Source organism: Pseudorca crassidens, chromosome X (genome assembly GCF_039906515.1).
Source record: "Pseudorca crassidens isolate mPseCra1 chromosome X, mPseCra1.hap1, whole genome shotgun sequence".
Taxonomy (NCBI): domain Eukaryota; kingdom Metazoa; phylum Chordata; class Mammalia; order Artiodactyla; family Delphinidae; genus Pseudorca; species Pseudorca crassidens.
Genome location: NC_090317.1, coordinates 59,325,591 through 59,350,835, shown reverse-complemented (window position 1 = coordinate 59,350,835; position 25,245 = coordinate 59,325,591). Strand labels below are relative to the sequence as shown.

The following is a 25,245-nucleotide window of genomic DNA, read 5'->3' as shown; positions in this document are numbered from 1 at the left end:
AAAATAAGACATGTTCTCATGCCAAGAAAAATGAAAAAAAGAGAATTTAGTATATTTTAATGTTTCAGTTGTATATGAGAAAAATGATTTTGTGATCAAAATTCATTTGATAATATTTAACTGCCTGTTTTGGGTTGAATTGTGCCTCCCAAAAAAAGATTCATTGAAGTCCTAACTCCCAGTACTTCGGAATGTGAACTTATTTGGAAACAGGGTCTTTACAGAGGTAATCAAGTTAAAATGAGGTCAACAGGATGGGTCCTAATCAAACATGACTGGTGTCCTCATAAAAAGAGGAAATTTGACACAGAGACAAACATGCACAGAGGGAAGACCAGGTGAAGACACAGAGGGAGGGTGCTATGTGACACTAGAGAATTAAAATTACGCACCTACAACCTGAGGAACACTTGAGGCCACCAGAAACTAGGAGATAGGCAGGGAAGAGTTCCTTCTATAGAGGCTCTAGAGGGGGCATCGCCCTTTAAACATGGCAATTTCATAGTCCTGGCCTCCAGAACTGTGAGACAATAAATCTCTGTTGTTTCAAGCCACCCAGATTGTGATACTTTGTTACCACAGCCCTAAGAAGCTAAAACACTGTCCTAGTTCAAGAGATAAATCCCAGGATTTGTCTGGGCTGCGAATGCTTGTACCCACTGAGGAGATCATTGTGAAACCTCTTCTGGTTACAGTAACAACTCTGCTTAAAGGACGGAAGGGCAGGGGGAGAGAGGAGCTCTAGATGCCATGGAATTACCATCACCCTGCTGCAGTTTTGTACTCTGTACTTGGTCTCTCAATTTAGCTTAATGGAATTTCAAAAACTGACTTCAAGCTTTAGCTTTCTAGACCTTTTACAGTATACAGTATTTTACAGATCTGTTCATAGATAGTGTTCATTTAAAAATTCACTTCATATTAAATGAATTAAGATAAAATTGCAATGTTTTATGATTTTTGTGAGCCTCGTTTAAAAGAAACATACAAAGCATTGAGATATCTATATTAAGTTCAGATTCTTAATTTTCCCCGTGACTGGACATATCTTTATTTTAGTTTCCCTTTCAGTAAAATGCGGACAATACTTCAAATGAGGAAATGGAAATGAAAGTGTTAAGGATGATACAAAGGGCTGTAGATATAATGAGGTATCATTATATAGCGAGCTTGCCTGGCACTTGACAATTGAAGGTCATTTTAGCTCTATTAAAATATTCATAATTCAAAAGTATACACATAAAATAAGCCTTAAAACAAATTTCACTTACCGGATCCGTATTTAGCTTCTCCACTTTTCTTATGGTTTTTTCATAAATGGCATTATTTCCTGGAAAGAAATGGCCTCCTCTTAGGAATGGCGACAGTGGTTCCTATAAAGACAGTAAAGACTGTGTTTTGCTTTGAAAGTTACCTTTTCAGAGGAATCTGAACTTAAGCAAATATGCATTCTCCAATAAAATCTGAGGTAGTGGCAGACTTTAGGAGGAAAGTGGAATGACATCCCAAAAAGGTTCTGAGAGATATAAGGATATAGTAATAAAAATAGTCCATTTTCTCAAACAGAGCAAAATGTATCTCCCACTACATTTTACTAAGCCTAACAGTGTTTTGGGGAAATTGGAAGAGTGGTAAAGATTTTTTTTCTGTTCCTAAGGCAAGATAAGTTTCCTCTGAGGTAGACAGGCATGAGGTCAACCTCATCTAAACTGCGTTCACTGGCAAGTTACTTTCTATGCCAAAGTATTATTAGAGAAATGCAAAATAAACATAATTCAGCACCACTGAGCCATAAAGTAGGTAGAACTGTATTAAAAATTTTTTTTCTTGGAACTCAATTTGGGTTCCCTTGAAGTGTACAATTCCTACTTGTGATTACAATCAAAGCTAAGGCTCTCAGTACAAAGTATGTTTTGAATACTGAGAACAGAGTAGAGGCTTTAAGAGCCACTGTATCTCCATATAATCAACTAAATTGATGTAGGATTATCCAAGTGCTTAGAAGTTGTCACCAATGTAATAATGGGTGGTGACATATCCAAGATCTGAAAGAAACCAGGAAGGGTTAATAAGAATCAGACCAGGAGTCCAAAATAAATGTACTGTGTATTATACTCCTCTCCTTTCTTTTGGTTTTCATATGACTTTTCACTTGTATAGGGAGAGTGAGGGTTATTTTGTTACAAACCAAAAATTGCATTCATTTATTTTTGTAATGCAAGGGAACAGTAGAGAAGGGGATTGGCTAAACCTATTACCAGTTAATGTGCTTAGGACCATTTCAAAACCAACAAAATATGATAGCATTTTTGTAGTCTGCTATTGTAAAAACTGTTAGAACTGGACTAAAACACTGGTTGTTGAGAAAGCAAGACACTCTTGAACCCAAAGTATACACTTCTTGTATTCAAGTTTGGATAAAGGGTGCTTTAACTTAATGTTCCTGGGATACTTTGGTAAAACAAACATATAAGTGATTCATTTTGACTAGCTGATGAATTACCAAATCTAAAGATGGATATATATTTAAAAATTTCCCTAGAAACTATTTTGTGTTTGTTTTTGTAAAAAAAAGCCTCTTTAGTAATACATGTAACACATGTTTACATTCATGTAACATGTTTAAGAGCTTACTATGCACAATACACTTTGCTAAGTATTATAAGGCATGAAGCAAAGTTAGATTATTACTAGGAGCACTGAATATTGATCAGGGTTCAAACTGTAGCCAGCAGCCTATACTTGTAATATTCTCAAGCTAAGAATGGTATTTATATTTTTAAAGGATTGTAAGTAAAAAGAAGGAAGACCAAGACCCTATATTTCTAAAGGACTATAAGTAAAAAGAAAGAAGACCAAGACCCCATGTGGCCAACAAAGCCTAAAATATTTACTATATTGCCCTTTACAGGAAAAGTTTGCTAATCCCTAGTCTAGATGATATATGAACACAAATACCTATAATACAAGGGAGAAAGAGGCAAGGGCCAATAAAAAGTACAGAGAAATAACTTATGGGATGGAATTCAGAAGAAGAAAAACCAAGTTCCATTGGCAGTGCTTGGGTAGGTTACTTGGATCAGGTAGCATTTAAGAGAAGGTAAAGGTGGGCTTTAAATATAAGGAGGTGAAAGAAAATGGTATTTGAAGTGACGGAAACAAAGTCAAGACACCAAGGTTGGAAAAGTGTAAAGTTATATGTAGGGGTCATACTTCGCAGATGGAGCTTGGTTCTGCAAGCAGTGAGATGCCTTTGAATGCTTTTAAACGGGGCTGTGATTTGAACATAGGTCTACTTCAAGAAGATTAATTGGGGAATGGAAAGAATACAGGTGAGGAGACCAGTTAGAAAATTATCCTAAATCAAGGACAGCACTTTTCAAAGAAGTCTCCGAGGTCTTGAACCTGAGGAATCTACTATATGGTAAATGGGCTCAAAAACTAAAACAGTAAAAGTGGAGACACATGGAGTTTTCTGTGCTCCTGGTAAGAATCTAGGTCAGATTCATGTTTTTATTCCTCATAACACTTAGCAAAGTATATAGTGCATAGTAATCCCTTAAACATGTATTAACTTATGGCAAATAACTAGCAAAAGAACTCTTTTACAGCACACAGTTGAAAACACATGTCTGGAACTAAGTGGGGATTTCATGGCTATTGTTCTAGATTTCAGAATCATGTTTAGAAGTTCTAGTTAAAACCATGCAATTGCTGAAAAGGCAAATGAAGATCAAAGACAGAACTACAAATCTTCAGACATATGAGAATCATAAGAGAAAAATGTCATACAGTCAAGAGAAGAGAAGTTTTTAAGAAGCAATAGGAAGGTGAGTGAAGGTATAAATGCTTCAGGGAGGTCAACAGGTGAGAAATACAAAGTAGATTGGATTTGAACTACTATGAATCTATTGGATTTGACTACTAAAATTAATGGAAATAGGTATAATAAAAAAAATTTCTGGGTTAATAAAACCTATATTCAGTTCTGCCTCTATCACCTACATGCTGTGGAAAGTTAGGTAAGTCATTTACCTTCTCTGAGGCTCAGTTCCTTTATCATAAGGATAGTAATGCAGGGTACTTTATGCCAAGCAAAATATGTATGTTAAGTACCTTTAATCTGTCATGTAAATATATAAAAGGCATTGGTTTTGAATAATACAGTAATATAATATTTAAAATCAATACTGGTTTTAAAATAATTTATGAGAATCTTGTTAGAACTTTTCTAGGATATCGAGTTTAAAAATACACAAAAGTAAGCTTGTTGAGGACAGGAACTTTATCCATCTTAAATACCCCATAGTGAATGAACAGATGATTGGATGAGAAGGGACGATATGAACTTTTATATAAGGATATAAGCATCTTCTAATAGGGGAAAAAATTTTAACAAAAGCATGAAATCTTCTTCTCTATGAACTAAAATTCACTCTAAATGCTGAACCATTATTTTTTAAGAAGAAAAAGGACTTAGGTGCTAAGAGTATTAATTCTCCCTAAACTGTGTGTTGGACTTATTTTAGACGATCTACTGAAAGAAAAACTTCTAAATTTAGGGAACTATTATTTTCCCCAAATCTATAAGAAAGTAAAACCAAATATTAATATGAATAGATCACTCTGCATAAAACAGGTCAGCAAAATTAATCAAAAGTTTTAGATTTCTAACAAATGAGTTGCTAAACAGTTTCACTATTTGGTAGCTTATTTTATTTTTCTACCTGTACATTGGAATTGGTGCCAGACCCACCCTAAAATTTAACAGGTGTTTTCAAAGATGGCTGATCTTATAATTTAATTGTTACTTTTAGAACCTCTGGGAGTAGTTCTCACATCTAACAAAGTACATATTCCCCAGCATCCACTTTACTGTTTCCAGGCCATGAAACCTTGTTGGAGAACATTTTTTTAAAAAGATTTGCTGATGTGGCTCAGTATGAATTCAAGTTATCCAACTTTAAGAGGCCCTCCGACATTCATGGTCATACTTGTATTCACCAAGTTCTCTATAACTACTGTTAACAAATATTTTTTTTTCCTCAAAGCCCCATGCTCATGTTCGTTCATTCACCTTCTACTTACTGAGAAAACCAATATAATCTGTCCAATGAGATTCCTCCATTTTCCTCCCCATCTCAAAAATCTCTTCAGTTTCTGCTCGTTCCACTCATTATGGAATAACAGACCCCTCTTTTATCTGGAAGTCACTTCTCTGTCTGCACCTGGAATCCTATCCACTCGACTCTTCCAGAATTGTGTCCCCTTTCTTCCCTTTCTCTGCTGCATCGTAACTTTTCCTTACTACTAGTTATTTCCCTGTCTATAAATCTCTCAGATCTCCAAGATTCTGTGCTACTATCCCACCTCTCCTCCTTTGACCAATATCCTTTTTAGGAGAGTAATCCTCACTTATTTCCTCCACTTCGTGATCCAGTCACCCATTAACTTTTTGCATCTGGATTTTGCCTCCATATGTATACCACAACTGCTCTCTCAAACATCACCATTGCTTTCTTAATGGTCAAACTCTATTTTCAAACCTCATCCTCCTTGGCCCTTTGGCCATTTGAGATGGTTGACCACCCCCTTTCTCTATTTGCTTCAGTTAGTCTGTGTTCACATCCCTCTCTGACCGCTCCTCTACCTGTGAAAGTGGTTCCTTCCTTCTGTTCCTTTAGAGTAGGCATTTTAGGTTCTGACCTCAACCCCTTCCATTACCCCTCAGTGATCTCACTCATTCCCACAGCTACAAAGATAACTTTAAGAGGAATAACTCCTATATCCTTATCACAAATGTGACCTTCCTCAAGTCACTTTTTAACTGCCTGTTGGGCATCTTCGCTGCCATGTGTCTCAAAGGCTACTGGTTCAAACAGATCTCAGTCTCCCCGTTTCCAAAACCAGCTTCTCCTCTCCCCTACTTCTTACTCCTTTTAATTGGGCTACCATGTTCCCTGTATCTCAAACTGAAAAGCTTAAGTCATATGTGACTTTTCTTCTTTTAACCCCAAATCCAATATAGGTTATCAAAACTTGTCAAAATTACCCCCAGAATAACTGTCAGAAAAGATAGAGAGTGACACATTTAGTCAGAAAACCTAAGCAAGTCACACTTATTTAAGCTTTTGTTTCCACATTAGTAAAATGGTACGAATAATGATGTTCATTGTAATATTTCCTTAAATACCACAATAAATCCTTTTCTGATTTCCCAAACAAATGTGTTATCTCCAGCCTCTGAACTTCAGTAAGACTTCATCTGTATTTCTCTTATGGCATCTATCATACACCTCATCATATATTTTACATAGCTGTTTGTGGACATAATCTTATTCCCCTTCCTGAGAGGAACTGTAAGCCCCTTTGATTCAGGAACCATGTCTTATTTCCTTTTATTTTCCAATTTGAAGGCTGTAGAGTGCCATTCTCAAAGTAGGAGTCTGTGAGTGGAAAATTAGTGAAAATGACTAATATAAATTGGGTTATATCTACTGATTGAATAAAAATACTTCCCCATTTCTGAGTCATGTTATATACCAGAATGCATAAATCCCTTGACTAAAATGACAATAAATGGAAAATAAGGAAGATCAGGAGCAACCAAAAATAAAAAGGCTGAACAGAGTTAGGATATCATGAGAGAAGTGGATTGAGATCAGTTTAATTATGGGGAGAAGAAGTAAAGATTAGACAAACTGGAAGGTGAAAGAGGATAAAGTTGCCATTTAGGAGGCTCAGCTTATTATAAGTATTGTAATTTAGCCAGAATCTTCTCCTGAGGGAATTTAAAAGAACAAACAAAAAGCCATATACTTAGATAAATAAAATGTATCTGGACAGGATTTTCAAGCTGCTCTGCAAAACCAGTTAGATTATTTTTGTTTACAAAGCATGGGGATTGAAATTTGTTTTACCCCTCAATAATGTAGAGTTAAAAGCTGAAAATGTTAAAGTTAAAATGATCATTTTTCTTTAACCCTCTGCTGCATCTTCTCCCTGAGAAACTATTTGCTTCTTTGCAGTTGAACACAACCATAATGAGGCAGGCTCAGTGTTACAAATATGTTATGTACTTGCATACATAATTCTGATTTCTCTGCTTTTGTGATTACACTCTAGCTGGTGAGGATGGGGGAGAGAAGTGGTATGTGGGTGGGTCTCTGGATCCTAGTTCACCTACATCATCAATCATCCTTAATTCCCAAATGTTCCTCTCCCATATCTGCATTGTTCAATTTCAGTCCCAACTCTGCTGTTTTGTAACCGAATGGTTTGGGGTCAATTAAGAACTTCAGTTCCAAGAAGGTTGCAACCTTGTTTTGTTCACTAGTCAATCTCCAGTTCTTGGGGTAATTTTTGGTGCATAGTGGGCAATCGATAAAAATTCACTGAATAGGTGGGAGCTTCAACAAAAATTCACTGATAGGTGGTAGTGGGCGGCCGGGCATGGAGGGGCAAAGCTGCCGGGTCCTTCATGGTAAAAGATTTGGGGGCATTTCTCTCTCCATTGTGTAGTTGATAGTTTGGGCAGTGAAGAGATGGCGGACAGTGTCAAAATTTTTCTACAGGACCTTGCCAGGGGAATCAAAGACTCCATCTGGGGAATTTGTACCATCTCAAAGCTAGATGGTCAAAGTCAACAAAAGAGAGAGGAGCAGCATCGAAGAAGGGCAAGCAGTGTCCTGGCTCAGAGGAGAGCCCAGAGTATAGAGAGGAAACAAGACAGTGAACCACATATTGTTAGAATTTTTCAGTGCTGCACTTGGAATGGCGGAGTATTCTGGTTGTCTCCTCTTGTTTTACTGAGTGTTTATTCCTGTGCTTCAGTCAGCAGTGGGCCAAATTTTGGTGAACCATCACTCCCTCGGGATGTTTTGTTGTGGCTAGAATTCTTCCTCACGTCAATTTTCAGTACTCTTTGGGTGCTCCACGTTTGTGCTTAGCAAAGTTGTGAACGCAATCTGGTTTCAGGGTATAACTGATCTGGCATTCGAGGTATCAAGGATGAAGGCTCACCATTCGTTAGTTTCAGCAAAATAATTGCTGACATGCTCTTCAACCTATTGCTGCAGGCTCTTTTTCTCCTCCAGGGGATGTTTATGAGTCTCTTCCCCATCCATCTTGTTGGTCAGCTGGTTAGTCTCCTGCACATGTCTCTTCTCTACTCGCTATACTGCTTCAAATATCGTTGGTTCAATAAAGGAATTGAAATTCACCAACAGTTGTCAAACATAGAAAGAATTGGCCTTACTACTTTGCATTTGGTTTGCCCTCATCTTTCCTCAAAGCAATGCAGTACTCCTACGTTGTCAGTGCCTGCCTCTTCTCTATCCTCGTTCCTTTATTCATTATCAGTGTCTTCCCAGTTGCACCTCTTCTCCTTGGTGGTTTTCTTAAGCAACAGATTCTTCTGCAAGACAGTCTACCTGCAGTCTGCCCTGAGTAGCTCAACTTCTGCAGAGAACTTCCCCTCACCTCACCCATGCCCTGCCAAACTGAAAGCTGTTGTAGGCCACTGAGTCAACTGCCATCAAGAGGAGATGGGCGAGATTACAGGAGCACCATGGCAGCTCTTTTCCTTGTTCACCTCCCTGACCAGGGAAGGCAACAACTCTGCCAAGGGCCCTGTGCATATTCCGCTTTCTGAGAAATCGGGCATTTTTTGTTTAACATCTTTATTGGACTATAATTGCGTTACAATGGTGTGTTAGCTTCTGCTTTATAACAAAGTGAATCAGCTATACATATACATATATCCTCATATCTCTTCCCTCTTGCATCTCCCTCCCTCCCACCCTCCATATCACATCTCTCTAGGTGGTCACAAAGCACAAAGCTGATCTCCCTGTGCCATGCATCTGCTTCCCACTAGCTATCTTTTTTATATTTGGTAATGTATATAAGTCCATGCCACTCTCTTTGACTTAGCTTACCATTCCCCCTCCCCGAGGCCTCAAGTCCATTCTCTAGTAGGTTTGAGTATTTATTCCTGTCCTGTCCCTAAGTTCTTCATGACAATTTTTATTTTTTTTATTCCATATATGTGTTAGGATACAGTATTTGTTATTCTCTTTCTGACTTACTTCACTCTGTATGACAGACTCTAGGTCCATCCACCTCACTACAAATAACTCAATTTTGTTTCTTTTTATAGTTGAGTAATAGTCCATCGTATATATGGGCCATATCTTCTTTATCCATTCACCTGTCGAAGGACACTTAGGTTGCTTCCATGTCCTGGCTATTGTAAATAGAGATGAAATGAACATGGTGGTACATGACTCTTTTTAAATTATGGTTTTCTCAGGGTATATGCCCAGTAGTGGGATTGCTGGGTCTTATGGTAGTTCTATTTTTAGTTTTTCAAGGAACCTCCATACAGTTCTCAATAGTGGCTGTATCAACTTACATTCCCACCAAAAGTGCAAGAAGTTCCCTATTCTCCACACCCTCTCCAGCCTTTATTGCTAGTAGATTTTTTTGGTGATGGCCATTCTGAACGGTGAGAGGTGATATCTCATTGTAGTTTTGATTTGCATTTCTCGAATGATGAATGATGTTGAGCATTCTCTCATGTGTTTGTTCACAATCTTTATATCTTCTTTGGAGAAATGTCTACTTAGGTCTTCTGTCAATTTTTGGATTTGGTTGTTTGCTTTTTTGATATTGAACTGCTTGAGCTACTTGTACATTTTGGAGATTAATCCTTTATCAGTTGCTTCATTTGCAAATATTTTCTCCCATTCTGAGGGTTGTCTTTTGGTCTTGTTTATGGTTTCCTTTGTTGTGCAAAAGCTTTGAAGTTTCATTAGGTCCCATTTGCTTAGTTTTGTTTTTATTTCCATTTCTCTAAGAGGTGGGTCAAAAAGGATCTTGCTTTGATTTATGTCAGAGTGTTCTGCCAATGTTTTCCTCTAAGAGTTTGATAGTATCTGGTCTTACATTTAGGTATTTAATTCATTTTGAGTTTATTTTTGTGTATGGTGTTAGGGAGTGTTCTAATTTCATACTTTACATGTACCTGTCCAGTTTTCCCAGCACCACTTATTGAAGAGGTTGTCTTTTCTCTGCTGTATATTCTTGACTCCTTTATCAAAGATAAGGTGACCATATGTGCATGGGTTTATCTCTGGGCCTTCTATCCTGTTCTGTTGATCAATATTTCTGCTTTTCTGCCAGTACCATACTGTCTTCATTGCTGTAGCTTTGCAGTATAGTGTGAAGTCAGGGAGCCTGATTCCTCCAGCTCTGTTTCTCTTTCTCAAGATTGCTTTTGCTATTCGGGGTCTTTTGTGTCTCCATACAAATTGTGAAAATTTTTGTTCTTGTTCTGTGAAAAATGCCATTGGTAGTTTGATAGGGATTGCATTGAATCTGTAGATTGCTTTGGGTAGTAGAGTCATTTTCACAATGTTGATTCTTCCAATCTAAGAACATGGTATATCTCTCCATCTGTTTGTATTATCTTTAATTTCTTTCATCAGTGTCTTAAAGTTTTATGCATACAGGTCTTTTGTCTCCTTAGGTAGGTGTATTCGTAGATAACTTATTCTTTTTCTTGCAATGGTAAATGGGACTGTTTTCTTAATTTCACTTTCCGATTTTTCATCATTAGTGTATAGGAATGCCAGAGATATCTGTGCATTAATTTTGTACCCTGCTACTTTATCAAATTCATTGATTAGCTCTATTAGTTTTCTGGTAGCATCTTTAGGGGTCTCTATGTATAGTATCATGTCATCTGCAAATGTGACAGCTTTACATCTTTTCCGATTTGGATTCCTTTTATTTCTTTTTCTTCTCCGATTGCTGTGGCTAAAACTTCCAAACCCATGTTGAATAATAGTAGTCATAGTGGGCAAACTCGTCTTGTTCCTGATCTTAGTGGAAACGGTTTCAGTTTTTCACCATTGAGGATGATGTTGGCTGTGGGTTTGTCTTATATATGGCATTTATTATGTTGAGGAAAGTTCCCTCTAAGCCTAGTTTCTGGAGGGTTTTTATCATAAATGGGTGTTGAATTTTGTCATAAGCTCTCTCTGCATCTATTGAGATGATCTTATGATTTTTCTCCTTCAATTTGTTAATATGGTGTATCACATTGATTGATTGGCATATATTGATAGTCCTTGCATTCCTGGGATAAACCCCACTTGATCATGGTGTATGATCCGTTTAAAGTGCTGTTGGATTCTGTTTACTAGTATTTTGTTGAGGATTTTTGCATCTATATTCCTCAATGATATTGGCCTGTAGTTTTCTTTCTTTTTGACATCTTTGTCTGCTTTTGGTATCAAGGTGATGGTGGCCTCATAGAATGAGTTTGGGAGTGTTCCTCTCTCTGCTATATTTTGGAAGAGTTTGAGAAGGATAGGTGTTAACTCTTCTCTAAATGTTTGATAGAATTCCCCTGTGAAGCCATCTGGTCCTGGGCTTTTTTTTGTTGGAAGATTTTTAATCACAGTTTCAATTTCCTTACTTATGCTTGCTCTGTTCATATTTTCTATATCTTCCTGGTTCGGTCTTGGAGGGTTATACCTTTCTAAGAATTTGTCCATTTCTTCCAGGTTGCCCATTTCATTGGCATACAGTTGCTTGTAGTAATCTCTCATGATCCTTTGTATTTCTGCAATGTCAGTTGTTACTTCTCATTTTTCATTTCTAATTCTATTGATTTGAGTCTTCTCCCTTTTTTTTGCTGAGTCTGGCTAATGGTTTATCAATTTTGTTTATCTTCTCAAGAAACCAGCTTTTAGTTTTATTGATCTTTGCTATTGTTTTCTTTGTTTCTATTTCATTTATTTCTGCTCTGATATTTATGATTTCCTTCCTTCTGCTAAATTTGGAGGTTTTTTCTTCCTCTTTTTATAATTGTTTTAGGTGTAAGGTTATGTTGTTTATTTGAGATGTTTCTTCTTTCTTAAGGTAGGATTGTAATGCTAAAAACTTCCCTCTTATAACTTATAACTCTTATAACTGCATTTGCTGCATCCCATAAGTTTTGGGTCATCGTGTTTTCACTGTCATATGTTTGTAGGTAGTTTTTGATTTCCTGTTTGATTTCTTCAGTGATCTCTTGGTTATTTAGTAGTGTGTTGTTTAGCCTCCATGTATTGGTATTTTTTACAGATTTTCCTGTAACTGATATATACTCTCATAGTGTTGTGGTCAGAAAAGATACGTGATATGACTTCAATTTTCTTAAATTCACCAAGGCTTGACTTGTGACCCAAGATATGATCTATCCTGGAGAGTGTTCCATAAGCACTTGCGAAAAATGTGTATACTGTAGTTTTTGGATGGAATATTCTATAAATATCAGTGAAGTCCATCTTGTTTAATGTATCATTTAAAGCTTGTGTTTCCTTATTTATTTTCATTTTGGATGATCTGCCCATTGCTGAAAGTGGGGTGTAAAAGTCCCCTACTATGATTGTTACTGTCGATTTCCCCTTTTATGGCTGTTAGTATTTGCATTAGGTATTGAGGTGCTCCTATGTTGGGTACATAAATATTTACAATTCTTATATCTTCTTCTTGGATTCATCCCTTGATCATTATGTAGTGTCCTTCTTTCTGTCTTGTAATAGTCTTTGTTTTAAAGTCTATTTTGTCTGATACGAGAAATGCTACTCCAGCTTTCTTTGAGTTCAATTTGCTTAGAATATCTTTTTCTATCCCCTCACTTTGAGTCTGTATGCGTCCCCAGGTCTAAAGTGAGGCTTTTTGTACACAGCATATGTACGGGTCTTGTTTTTGTTTCCATTCAGCCAGTCTATGTCTTTTGGTTAGAGCACTTAGTCCATTTACATTTAAGGTAATTATCGATATGTATGTTCCTATTCCCATTTTCTTAATTGTTTTGGGATTATTATTGTAGGTCTTTTCCTTCTCTTGTGCTTCCTGCCTAGAGAAATTCCTTTAGCATTTCTTGTAACGCTGGTTTGGTGGTGTTGAATTCTCTTAGCTTTAGCTTGTCTTTAAAGGTTTTAATTTCTCCTTCAAATCTGAACCAAATCCTTGCTGGTAGAGTAGTGTTGGTTGTAGATTTTTCCATTTCATCACTTTAATATGTCCTGCCACTCCCTTCTGGCTTGCAGGGTTTCTGATGAAATATCAGCTGTTAACCTTATGGGGATTCCCTTGTATGTTATTTGTTGTTTCTCCCTTGCTGCTTTTAATACTTTTTCTTTGTGTTTAGTTTTTGATAGTTTGATTAATATGTGTCTTAGCATCTTTCTCCTTGGATTTATCCTGCATGGGACTCTGTGCTTCCTGGACTTGATTGACTATTTCCTTTCCCATATTAGGGAAGTTTTCAACTATAATCTCTACAAATATTTTCTCAGTCCCTTTCTTTTTCTATTCTTCTATGACCCCTATAATTCTCATGTTTGTGCATTTAATGTTGTCCCAGATGTCTCTGAGACTGTCCTCAATTCTTTTCATTCTTTTTTGTTTATTCTTCTCTGCAGTATTTAATTCCACTCTTTTATCTTCCAGGTCACTTATCCATTCTTCTGCCTCAGTTATTCCCCTATTAATCCTTTGTAGAGAATTTTTATTTTCTTTTATTGTGTTGTTCATCATTGTTTGCTCTTTAGTTCTTCTAGGTCCTTGTTAAACGTTTCCTGTACTGTCTTCATTCTATTTCCAAGATTTTGGATTATCTTACTATCATTATTCTGAATTCTTTTTAAGGTAGACTTCCCATTTCCTCTTCATTTGTTTGGTCTGGTTTGTTTTTGCCTTGCTCCATCATCTGCTGTGTTTTTCTCTGTCTTCTCATTTTGCTTAACTTACTGTGTTTGGGTCTCCTTTTCACAGGCTGCAGGTTCATAGTTCCCATTGTTTTTGGTGTCTGCCCTAAGTGGCTAAGGTTTGTTCAGTGGGTTGTGTAGGCTTCCTGGTCAAAGGGACTAGTGCCTGTGTTCTGGTGGATGAGGCTAGATCTTGTCTTTGTGGTGGGTAGGTCCGTGTCTGGTGGTGTGTTTTAGGATGTTTGTGACCTTATTATGATTTTAGGCAGCCTCTCTGCTAATGAGTGTTATGTTCCTGTCTTGCTAGTTGTTTGTCATAGGGTGTCCAGCACTGTAGCTTGCTGGTCGTTGAGTGGAGTTGGGTGTTGATGTTGAGGTGGAGATCTCTGGGAGATATTTGCTGTTTGATATTACATGGAGCTGGATGGTCTCTGGTGGACTAATGTCCTGAACTTGGCTCTCCCACCTCAGAGGCACAGCCTGACAACTGGCCGGTGCACAAATAGCCTGTTATCCACACAGCTCAGAATAAAAGCGAGAAAAAAAGAAATAAAGAAAAAGATAAAATAAATAATATAAAATAAAATGAAATAAAATTAAGTTATAAAAATCAAAAATAATTATTAAAAAATTTTTAAATAAAAAGAAAGAGAGCAACCAAACCAAAAAAAAAAAAAATCTACCAATGATAACAAGTGCTAAAAGCTATACTAAAAAAAAGAAAAACAAAAACAGACAGAACCCTAGGACAAATGGTAAAAGCAAAGCTATACAGACAAAATCACACACATAAGCATACATATGCACACTCGCAAAAAGAGAAAAAGGGAAAAAAATATACATATCTTTGCTCCCAAAGTCCAACTCCTCAATTTGTGATGATTCATTATCTATTCAGGTATTCCAAAGATGCAGGATAGATCACATTGCTGGTGGAGATTTAATTTGCTGCTCCTGAGGCTGCTGGAAGAGATTTCCCTTTCTCTTCTTTGTTCACACAGCTCCTGGGGTTCAGCTTTGGATCTGGCCCCGCCTCTGCATGTAGGCCACCTGAGGGCGTCTATTCTTCGCTCAGACAAGACAGGGTTAAAGGAGCAGCTGATTCGGGGGCTCTGGCTCTTTCAGGCAGGGAGAGGGAGGGATATGGGAATGTGGGGGAGCCTGTGGCAGCAGAGGCCAGCATGACATTACAACAGCCTGAGGTGAGCCATGTGCTCTCCCGTGGAAGTTGTCCCTGGATTCTGGGACCCTGGCAGTGGCAGGCTGCACAGGCTCCCAGGAGGGGAGGTGTGGATAGTGACCTGTGCTTGCACACAGGCTTCTTGGTGGCTTCAGCAGCAGCCTTGGCATCCCACGCCCTTCTCTGGGGTCTGCGCTGATAGCCGCACCTCGCGCCTGTCTCTGGAGCTCAGTTAAGCAGCGCTCTGTATCCCCTCTCCTTGCTCACCACAAAACAAAGAGGCAAGAAAAATTCTCTTGCCTCTTTGGCAGCTCCAGACTTTTTCCAGGACTCCCTCCAAGTTAGCTGTGGCACACTAGCCCACTTCAGGCTGTGTTCATGCAGCAAACCCCAGTCCTCTCCCTGGTATCTGACCTCCAAAGCCCAAGCCTCAGCTCACAGCCCCTGCCCGCTCCAGGGGGTGAGCAGACAAGCCTCTCGGGCTGGTGAGTCCTGGTTGGTACCAATCCTCTGTGCAGGGATCTCTCTTCTTTGCCCTCTGCACCCTGTTGCTGCTCTCTCCTCTGTGGCTCCAAAGCTTCCCCCCTCTGCCACCCAGTCTCCACCTGCAAAGGGGCTTCTTAGTGTGTGGAAACCTTTTCTCATTCACATCTCCTTCCCAGACGTGCAGGTCCTATCCCTATTGTTTTGTCTGTTTTTTCTTTTTCCCTACCCAGGTATGTGGGGAGTTTCTTGCCTTTTGGGAAGTCTGAGGTCTTCTGCCAGCGTTCAGCAGGTGTTCTGTAGGGGTTGTTCCACATGTAGATGTATTTCTGATGTATTTGTGGGGTGGACGGTTATCTCCATGTCCTACTCTTCTGCCATTTTCAGGAATCGGGATTTTTGTCTCCAGTGCAGGTAAGGCAGAATCTTCCTGACATCAGTATGGATTTTAAACACCGGTGAGTATGAAAGGACCACAGGTTTTTCTGCAGTTCTTTTCTAGCATTTGCCAGCCCCCATGCCTAGACTGATTTGAATTTCTCCCTGTGCCATTTATCTTCCCACTTCCCCTTCCTGCCTTCCACCACCCTTTGATGAATGGGTTTTTGTAATTCTAGCTGTTGTATTTTGTGGACTTGTTATTTTTGTTTTTCTGTGAAGTACATATATTGGATGTGGGAGGTAAAGGAGGCTCTGCTGCTCCTGGTCACTCCCTTTATAGCCATCACTGTCTTGTTTCTTGTAACTCAGGTTACATTTGTTCTCTTGCTGCACTACAAGGAAAACAAGCCTGAAGAGATGGAACAGGAGTTAAGACCTCACAGCTAGATCCTCACAGCTAGATCTGCTGGGTTTTGAGAAGTGATTTTCTTTCTTCCCCTTCTAGCGGAAAAAGATTTTTTCATGGGTACATTTAACATGCCCCCAACTATAGGGAGGTACCAATTTTGTACAAGTGCCATTGCAACACAGAATGCTCAGAGAATCTGAACTTTTAAACTCTGGAGGTCTGAACTTTACTGTTGGCCACTGATGGGTCTTTCTGGTATTGCAAAGGATATTGGGTGCTGCAAATAGGAACTGAAATGGTAAACTTATTAAACCCATTAAACCTGAGGGAAAAAAATTCACTGAATAAATGATAACTTCTCTGTGCTGCTGTTTTCTCACTTTTTTAGAACTAAATGAGATAAAATATGTAAATTGCCTAGCATGGAGTGTATATCCAATAAGTATTAATTCTTCCATTTCCTCATTAACTAAAGAATAAGAATGCATCCAAAGTCACATAAGAATCACTTGCAAAGAAGGCTGGAATTCAAATGATTCGATATTTAAAATCTCTCCATGGATATATCTTAGGCAAACACAATACTTCTCACATCGTGAAAAAAAAGTGCTATCTAGAACTAATTCTTTGAGAGCCAGGGATGTCAAGTGTAATATGAATTCAAATATGCATATTCCCCAGTTTATTTGTGAAAGGAAGAAAAAGAGAATGAGAGGAAAAAGGGGAAAGCATAAAGTGATTGGCTAAGTTGTAGAAAGAGGCACAGTCTCATCTCCGAGGCCTTCCTCATGTCTCCCTTCCCCCACGCACATTTTTCAGATTTTTTGCTTAAACATTTGATTCTGCAAAAGGAGCAAGCAGCTGCTTTACTATAATCACATTCTCTCTTGATTTTTACATAGATGTATGAAAACTCAAAGAAATGTCCAAAACAATCAACCCCTCCAACACAGAGCTTGTAAGCTCATAGGTTCACACATGCGCATGTGCACAACTGACAGCCTCTCTAGCTAAAGAGACATGAGACGATAATTTTTAAATGAATAAAGAAAGAAGATGGGAGATAGATAGATACAAGCAGAAGTATAGTATTAATATATACTTCCCACTCAACTAGACTAGTACCAAGTGTGTTACCCTAATTTAACCCTTTGTTTTCCACAGCTGAAGAAAATGATCAGTTTTATTTTTGAGAGAGAGAACTGTTTCCTGCAGTAGTAGAAAAATAAAAAAGAGAAAAGCAAAGAATTGTGGTATTATCCGGGGCACAGTTTCTATTTGTGAAACTTTTGTCCTTATAACCCCATAGAAGAACCTCCTTTTGCAGCTAAAGTAAGGCCGTGTGTGTGTGTGTGTGTATGTGTTGAGGAAGGCTTATTACTATGGGAAAAATATTTTTCTTAATTTTCTCCTCAAAATGAGTCAAAGAATAATATCCTAGTTTGTATAATATAAAGTTAAATATCTTTGTAGAAAATATAATAATGTAATTTTCAAAAGACCTCATTTCTAGGCACAAAAGTTCATACACTGTAGGAAACAAAGGCATGGAGGCATTTTTGAACTTTTGACTTTTCATTTTCTTCTTCCTAGCCCATATCTCAATGGCAAATCTAAATAGACTAAAGACTCCAACTGCCGATGCAACAGGTGATAGTTTTATATGAAGCCTGTGAAAGAACTTTGTCCCTTTTTTCTTTGGTTCAAAGTGCACAAAGGGTGGTGCTATAGAAGCAGAAAGACTTTATAACCCAACAATTTCCATGTTACTTGGAACTGTTGCATCTCTGAGGCACATGGTTGTCTGGAGCTAAAGATGGCTTTGTTAATATTAATAATCAGAAAGTAACTTTATAACTGGAAGAACTCCAACAGTCTGATTTTAGGAATCTAGTAGCTGACTCACCCTTCTTGTTTAAGCTATCAACTTCTGAGGAATTACTAGGTTGTGACAAGAGTTTGCATGATATAGCTTACCTGTTCAGGATTTTGCACTACATATTGCCTAATAGTGGTCTGCGGATATGTAGTGACTTTCACTGTTGGAGAATGGAGTTCCTGTGAAGAAAAGATAAAAGCTGCATATAATCATAGTTATTTAGTGACCTTGCAGCCAGAATAATAGGGAGCAATTTTCAGAGTGAAATTTTAAAAACCATTTACATAAATGATGACATATGAATTTAGGTTTTGGTTAATTTCAGTCTGAAAAACATACATGAAGGAGTGTGTTTATGGGCTCAGCACCATGCTAGGTATTTCTATTATACTCATTGCATAGTAATTCATCACACATTCCAAACTATATTTGATGAGAGTTTCAAAATATTTGTTTCATTGTAAATGCCCCCACATGATTAGAAGAAAATATAGCTTAATATTTATTAATCAGAGTTTCTGTTTGGAAAGGACATCCTATATTTTAAAAAATGAAAGGAGACGCAAAGAGAAAACTGTGTGTGTGTACACTTAAACATTTAAATCTTCAGTGTGGTGGTGGGCGAGGGCCATAAATAATGTTAAAAGGGAGACAAAACACAAGAACAAAGTCATTTGTAAATTTTGGGTGGAAAAAGAGTGGTATCATTAATATAAAGAGAGTTTTATACCTCGGTGAGAAAAAAAATCTTCACACTAATAGAAAAATGAGCAAACGGTATGAAAGCAGAAAAGAAGAAAAGCAAACGATTAACAAACAACAAAAATTATTCAAACAAACTAAGAATCAAGTAAACATAACAAAAGAATACCATATTTTAACTGAGAAAATGTTAAAATAATAATGCTGATGAGGGCACAGTAGGAGGAGCATTTTCCTGTGGAGAGGGGAAAGATTAAATAATCATGCATAAGCTGAAATATGTAGCCATCGAAATAATGATCTTGATAATACAAATTTACATTAAAAACTCATAACATTATGTAAGATTAAATGAGAATGAAGATATAAAACTGCATATATGGTATGATCTTAATTTTTTATTTGAATGGAAGAAAACACAACAAAATGCTAAGAGTACCATCTCTGGGTAGGGGATGGGTCATGAGTGAATTTTATTTTTTCTTCTTTATGTTCTTTTGTATTTCCAAATTTTCTAGAAAAAACATTTTTTGTCAGAAGTAAAATTTACAGCAAACTTAATTATAGAGCCATTTATTATGAAAAATAACAGTAAATGCAATTTTATGACTGGATTTCAGTGTAGTGAACGGCTCTGTGATTTAAGTAGACTTACTTTTCTGAGCTAATCCTATCTTGGTGGTCCATCCCATGGGGCTCCACTTTTAACTCAGTTGTAACCTTTATTCCACTGTCCTATGTTTTGTTAGTGTGTGACCCATGTTAGTCTGAGGTCTTTGGGAGTAGTGATTGGTTCCTATTCACCTTTGTGCAATATTTGGTACACACTTGGCAGTCAGCAAATGTTCGCTGAATAAATGCATGACTCTAACTGACCTAGCTCTAGGCCAGGCCAAATTGGTACATGGTAGGCAAACTTTTCTTTGATAATCTTACTTGTTCTGCATAATATCACCTTTTCCTCACTGTACCCCAGGTCTAGAGACCAGCTTTTGTCCATTTGTCCCTTCACTATTCAAGTTCACATCGTGACACTTCAGTCTGGGCAGGCATGTTTTCTCAGAACAGTATCTTTCTCCCTCCTATCTTCCAAATCCTGCAGCCTTTATACTCCCCTCCTGTGTACTAACAAACTTAAGATGTCATATGGTTTATTTACTCAGAATTTACTTTTTAATATGTGGGACTAGCTCATTAAACACATATTTGTTAATATGGTATTTAATTATTATTACAGGTACCTACCTTTTGGAGATATAATGTGTACACTCAAAAATAATCTTAAAAGTGGGATTATTAGGTCACAAAGGTTAAGGGAACTTGAACTTGTGTGTCTTTCAAATCATGCACCTTGGAGAAGGGCTAGTTCTGACCCTGCAAGTTATTCTCTCTGGATATAAATGTACAGTATTATCATTCACAAAGCCACGTCCTCACTCAATCCAAGATCGAGGTACTTCATTTCTGCTCAGATCAAAGACCCTTAAAATATACATAATCAGTGGGAGATCCTTAGAGAAAAATAAACTGCACTCAAACAAAAGCAATCAGATTGAGTAGATAATGAAATTGAAAAACCTCAATCCACAGCACTTGCTTCACATTCCTATAATGGGCTGAGCTGACTTTCATATGTAAGGCTCTCCTTTCCAGTTTTATGTTCCTGAATTTTTGTGAATGTGTAAAGTTTTATGAGGGCCTAAAGATCACTTAAACAGACAAGCAAGGTTTACACAAAAAGAAAGTAATCTGATCTAACCCATATCTTATTTTACCTGTTCAATATTTGGGGTTATATGTACAGTGCTTGGGGCACAAGTAGATATTTTCAGAGTTGTAGAATGAAGTTCCTGTTGATAGAAACAAAAGGGGGTTCAGAAAGTTACTGAGCAGTGTCGTTTAAATGTCTTAAGTTCTTGGGCTTCCCTGGTGGTGCAGTGGTTGAGAGTCTGCCTGCTGATGCAGGGGACACGGGTTCGTGCCCCGGTCCGGGAAGATCCCACATGCCACGGAGCAGCTGGGCCCGTGAGCAATGGCTGCTGAGCCTGCACGTCCAGAGCCTGTGCTCTGCAACAGGAGAGGCCACAACAGTGAGAGGCCCACGTACGGCAAAAAAAAAAAAAAAGTCTTACGTCCTTAAGGTATTATTATTTCCTTTATTTTTATAATAATCCAAATTTGTCAGAAATAAGAACGGTATTTAGTGCTTTCTTAGATGATGTCCATCTCTCCAAAGAGCACATTACCAATTCCTTTGTCAGCATTGCAAGTAATCTAATGAAAAATAATTTCTAGAATGCTTTCATAACAGTACATACTTCTTTCACTTTTAGTTTGCATCCTTTTTTTTGCTTTTTTGAGGACTCGCCTGATGTATCCCCCGATGTTATTGTATGTCTGCAATTAACAAGATTTAAAGTTTAACAAACAAAAACATTAAATGTAAAAAAATCTGAAACCAATATAGGAAACTACCTTTGAAAACTCAACTAAGACTACTGCTCTTATATTACTTCAAGCTGATTTTTAATTATGCTTCATGTGATCTGCTTCTAGTTTAATTTCAAAGAGTAGATTCTAATGTTAAAGAATGATCCATAAAGATGAGAGTATGATTTTTGATAATGTTTAGATAAAATGTTCACTCTATCGATTATGCTGGCATTCTTAACATTTTTCCCAGATCAGCAAATTGCATAACTTTATCAGTGTGCAAAGAGTCGACAGCATTACTCAATTTCTTCATACATTACTATAATTTACAACCAATTGACACAACTCCAGGATATATTCCTAAAACGATAAAAATAGTGTTTTCTTCAGATCAAGGAGGTATTAAAAATCAGAATCACAGACTTACAAGGGAAACACTGACAGACTCATATCAAAATATAGCTATAATGTAGGTGTAATGTGCTGTTCTTAAAACAGGACTGTGCATTTACTCAGACTGCCAAATGTTCTGCATGCTGTGGTTTTCCTTTTGGTTCAACTTGTAACATTTTCATCCTTCCTCCCCTCTGTTACATCAACAGCAATACTGCAAGCTTAATGTTTCTAGGCAGACTTTGAATAGGTTCCCAGATTTCCTGCTGGTAGCTGAGGATAATTGCTCAGATAAATGCACAGAATTAAAGACTTTAGACCAAAAATGTACGTGTTCTTCAGTTTAGGAAAATGGTTACAAATACAACCAAGTGCAGGTGGATTTGGCCCAGAGATCCAACAGGAATAAGTTCAGAAAGACAAAAAATGTGATTTTTAGTTATACAACAGTGCATGAATACACTCTAACATAAAAATTTATAAAGCCAAAAATCTTCCCTTAACCATCCTCCCTTCATTCAAATCTCTTACCCATATTTATACATATATGTATAAATAATATTTACTGCTTTTATTATTCTGCAATATAAGCCTAACAATATCTCATATTATAGATTAATGTCTTAATTCATTATTTTAAATTATAGTGTTCCATAATGTTTGTTTGATAGTTTATTTATCTATCTTTTTAAAATTGTTTCCAGGTTTCCACTATGCTGCAAAGAGCATCCTTGTGCAATGTGAGTACTTCTCTAGAATCCCACAAAGTGGAATTACTAGAGCACAGAGTATGTGCATTATTCATTTTAATACATACTGCCCAATTGATTTCTCAAATGGCTATGCCAATTCCACATCCATCAGCAAGTGTAAAATTACTCATGTGTGAAAGATGCTTTTATGAAAACTTTTAGCCTTTTTAGGCTGTAGCTAGTAATACTAGGGTTATTTTGAGAATACAGTTAGTGCACACTGCCTGGTACCTGGTTCTATAGATGGTAGTTCTTTCCCCTTCCCTTTATCCTATTCAAATATGATGACATCAGAAAATTAAACAGAATGAAACTTCACTAGCTATGTGGAGTAGCTTTTAAGATGAAAGAGTGTACTGAGAAGTTTTATAAACTTGCTGAAATTAACCCAAGTAAGAATACACACACATACACAAATATGTGTGTGTGTGTGTGTGTGTGTATGTATCTTACATATTTAAGGCATATATTGATAGGCAGTTACTTTACTCAGATGCCAAGATAGCAGATATTCAAAAGGCAAATTGGTGTATTTACACAAAGACTAGTCTAGTGCTAAAATGAAGAAATTATTCAATCTTCTTATATTTGGAAAGCTGGTACATTAATTCCACAAATTATGCTTTACTTAATTGTTCTGAGCCTTCATTATTAGAATTGATCTAGGCAAATGTGGCTTTTCCCATACAATCCTTATGGAAACGAAGGACAAATGGAATGACTTCAAAAAGTAAAATATTAAGGTGGTAGCTTAATATGGGTCAAAGAGATTAAGACGTATGGCAGTGACCAGAATGAGTTTAAATTACAGCAGTATTAGACTTATCATAAGATGGGAAAAAACCTATCTGAATATAAGGTATATTAATTTCAGAAAAACTTGCTAAAGAAAACCCTTTTCCCCTGAAAGTCTATGGAATTAGGTAAGTAGGGTGAGTAAAGGTCCAAAATGAACATTGTCTTGATGATGGAAGTTACTTTCAGTGGCATCTAGCGCTAGGCAGGATTGCAGCAAGTCATCCCACAAGTAGTCATTGCCTATTCTACAGGAAGTGATCAAAAATGTTTGTGAATGAATGAATGAAGAGGATGTCTTAGTTTTAAAGGCATCTCGGGAATAGAAATCTAAATCTCTCTCTTGATAACCTACATCAATGTTTAATTTTCAGCATCATTCATCCGTACAGAGCTTCCCTAAATCCTTCATGTTGAAATCATTAAATCTAATGAATAGTTACATCTTTTGTACTTATGCCCTCTATGCCATAGCCCCATGTTCCTTATAACAAAATAACTGAAGGCTGGGGAAGGGGTGGTGGTGACTATCATAATATAGTGGAAAGAGTCCTGTGCTTGAAGTCCAGAGCCCTAGGTTCTACTTCTAGTTATACCACTATACCACCAGCCAGTTATGATAATGAACACTCATGCCATCTTCCTGAGCTTGTTTCCTCATGTGAGAAACGGGATGTGGGTATGTTTAAGTGTGAACTGGAGGATCTTTAAGCCTCATTCTATTTCCGACATTCTGTGAATATAAGAGATCACTCCCAGCTTATTTTTCCATACAGACAAGACAATTTCAAATCCTTTCAACTTGTCAGTCTTGTTTTCCTTTGATGAAGATGATAATGACAACTAACACCTATTAAGAGCTTTCTATGCCAAAATATATTACATAGATCATCTTATTTAACACTCAGAAAAACTGTCATCAGAAAGGTACTATTATAATAACCCCATTTTACATATGAGTAAAGTTAGACAAAGATAGGTTAAGTAGCTAGCTGAAGATCACACAGCTAATACTAAGGTGTTGGGATTCCAACTCAAGTAGCATGATGCTACTTAATCACTAAATCCAGAACTCATAACCTTAATCACTATACGTTCCCACACCTATAGCCTGCCTCATTATATTTTCTGTTGAAGTTGTGGAACAAAATTCTACTGTTAGATTTGAGTAATTCCCATAATAGGAGACTAGATATTTGACTCTTTTTATTATTTACTATCAAAAGTAACTTTTTGGTGCCTGAAAACAAGAAATCCACCTATAACTGACCGTGTGAGAGAATAGCCCTGATTAAATATTTTAAACTTCTACAAATACAATAGGGTTTTTTTAAAAGTAGACAGCATTATATATTTAGAGTGTACATACAGAACTCTAAACTTAATAAAACATTGAATTTTTATTTAATTTTCATATCATTTAAGCCCTTTGATTTTGCAGGAAGGCCCTACATTTTCTGATCAAATATTCAGCCTAGTATTGAGTCGTTTATTCCTGTGGCTCATATTTGCTAAATACATAAATATTGCCTGTTGGCAACATTCTTTAGGTAGAGTTTTGTTGAAAAATAATTTTGTTTATAATTAGTAGATTTAGGCTTAGTATGAAATCCAAGGGTGTTTTTCCCACGATGACTAAAGTCATTTTCTACTTTGGGAAAGTTGTAGCAGCCCTCTTCCCTCTTCCTCCTCCTCCTCCCCACCTTTTTCCTTCTCCTTCTCCTCCTCACCCTTCTCTTTCCGTTTTTCTCCTCCTTCTCCTCTTATAAGTACATGTGGCATTACCAATTTTAAGATCAGAGTGGATTAAAATCAGTCTGCTTTTCTGGGATAATTTTACAACATCACTTGAGATAATTGTTCATACCTTTGTTTAACCTAAATCCAAGTTGGGATACAGGAATCAGATATCAGAGACTGTATGACATAAATAAGAGTCAAATATATAGATCAGGAATATCCAGTATAGCATGGTGGTTACAAGCATAGACCTAGAACTAGACTGCTTAGATTTAAATCCCAGTTCTACCACATACTAGCTCCATGAACTTGAGCAAGTTACATAGCACTCC

At 37.2% G+C, this 25,245-nt stretch overlaps 1 protein-coding gene and 1 pseudogene across 7 annotated transcripts in view; one reads left to right on the top strand and one right to left on the bottom strand.

Annotated features, from left to right (window-relative positions):
- The window catches only part of POF1B (POF1B actin binding protein), a 101,664-nt gene that overhangs the window by 61,743 nt on the left and 14,676 nt on the right, over positions 1 to 25,245 (bottom strand). For 6 of the 7 annotated variants that reach the window (XM_067722604.1, XM_067722605.1, XM_067722606.1 and 3 more), the window contains 3 exons: positions 20,576 to 20,650; positions 18,197 to 18,277; positions 1,272 to 1,373 (listed from right to left, as the gene is read on the bottom strand). In XM_067722604.1, the coding sequence (XP_067578705.1) occupies positions 1,272 to 1,373; positions 18,197 to 18,277; positions 20,576 to 20,650 (258 nt within the window). Of the gene's footprint in view, positions 1 to 1,271; positions 1,374 to 18,196; positions 18,278 to 20,575; positions 20,651 to 21,118; positions 21,198 to 25,245 lie in introns of all 7 variants that reach the window. The other variant, XM_067722610.1, reaches the window with a different exon arrangement.
- LOC137216471 (etoposide-induced protein 2.4 homolog pseudogene) lies at positions 7,296 to 8,602 on the top strand (annotated as a pseudogene).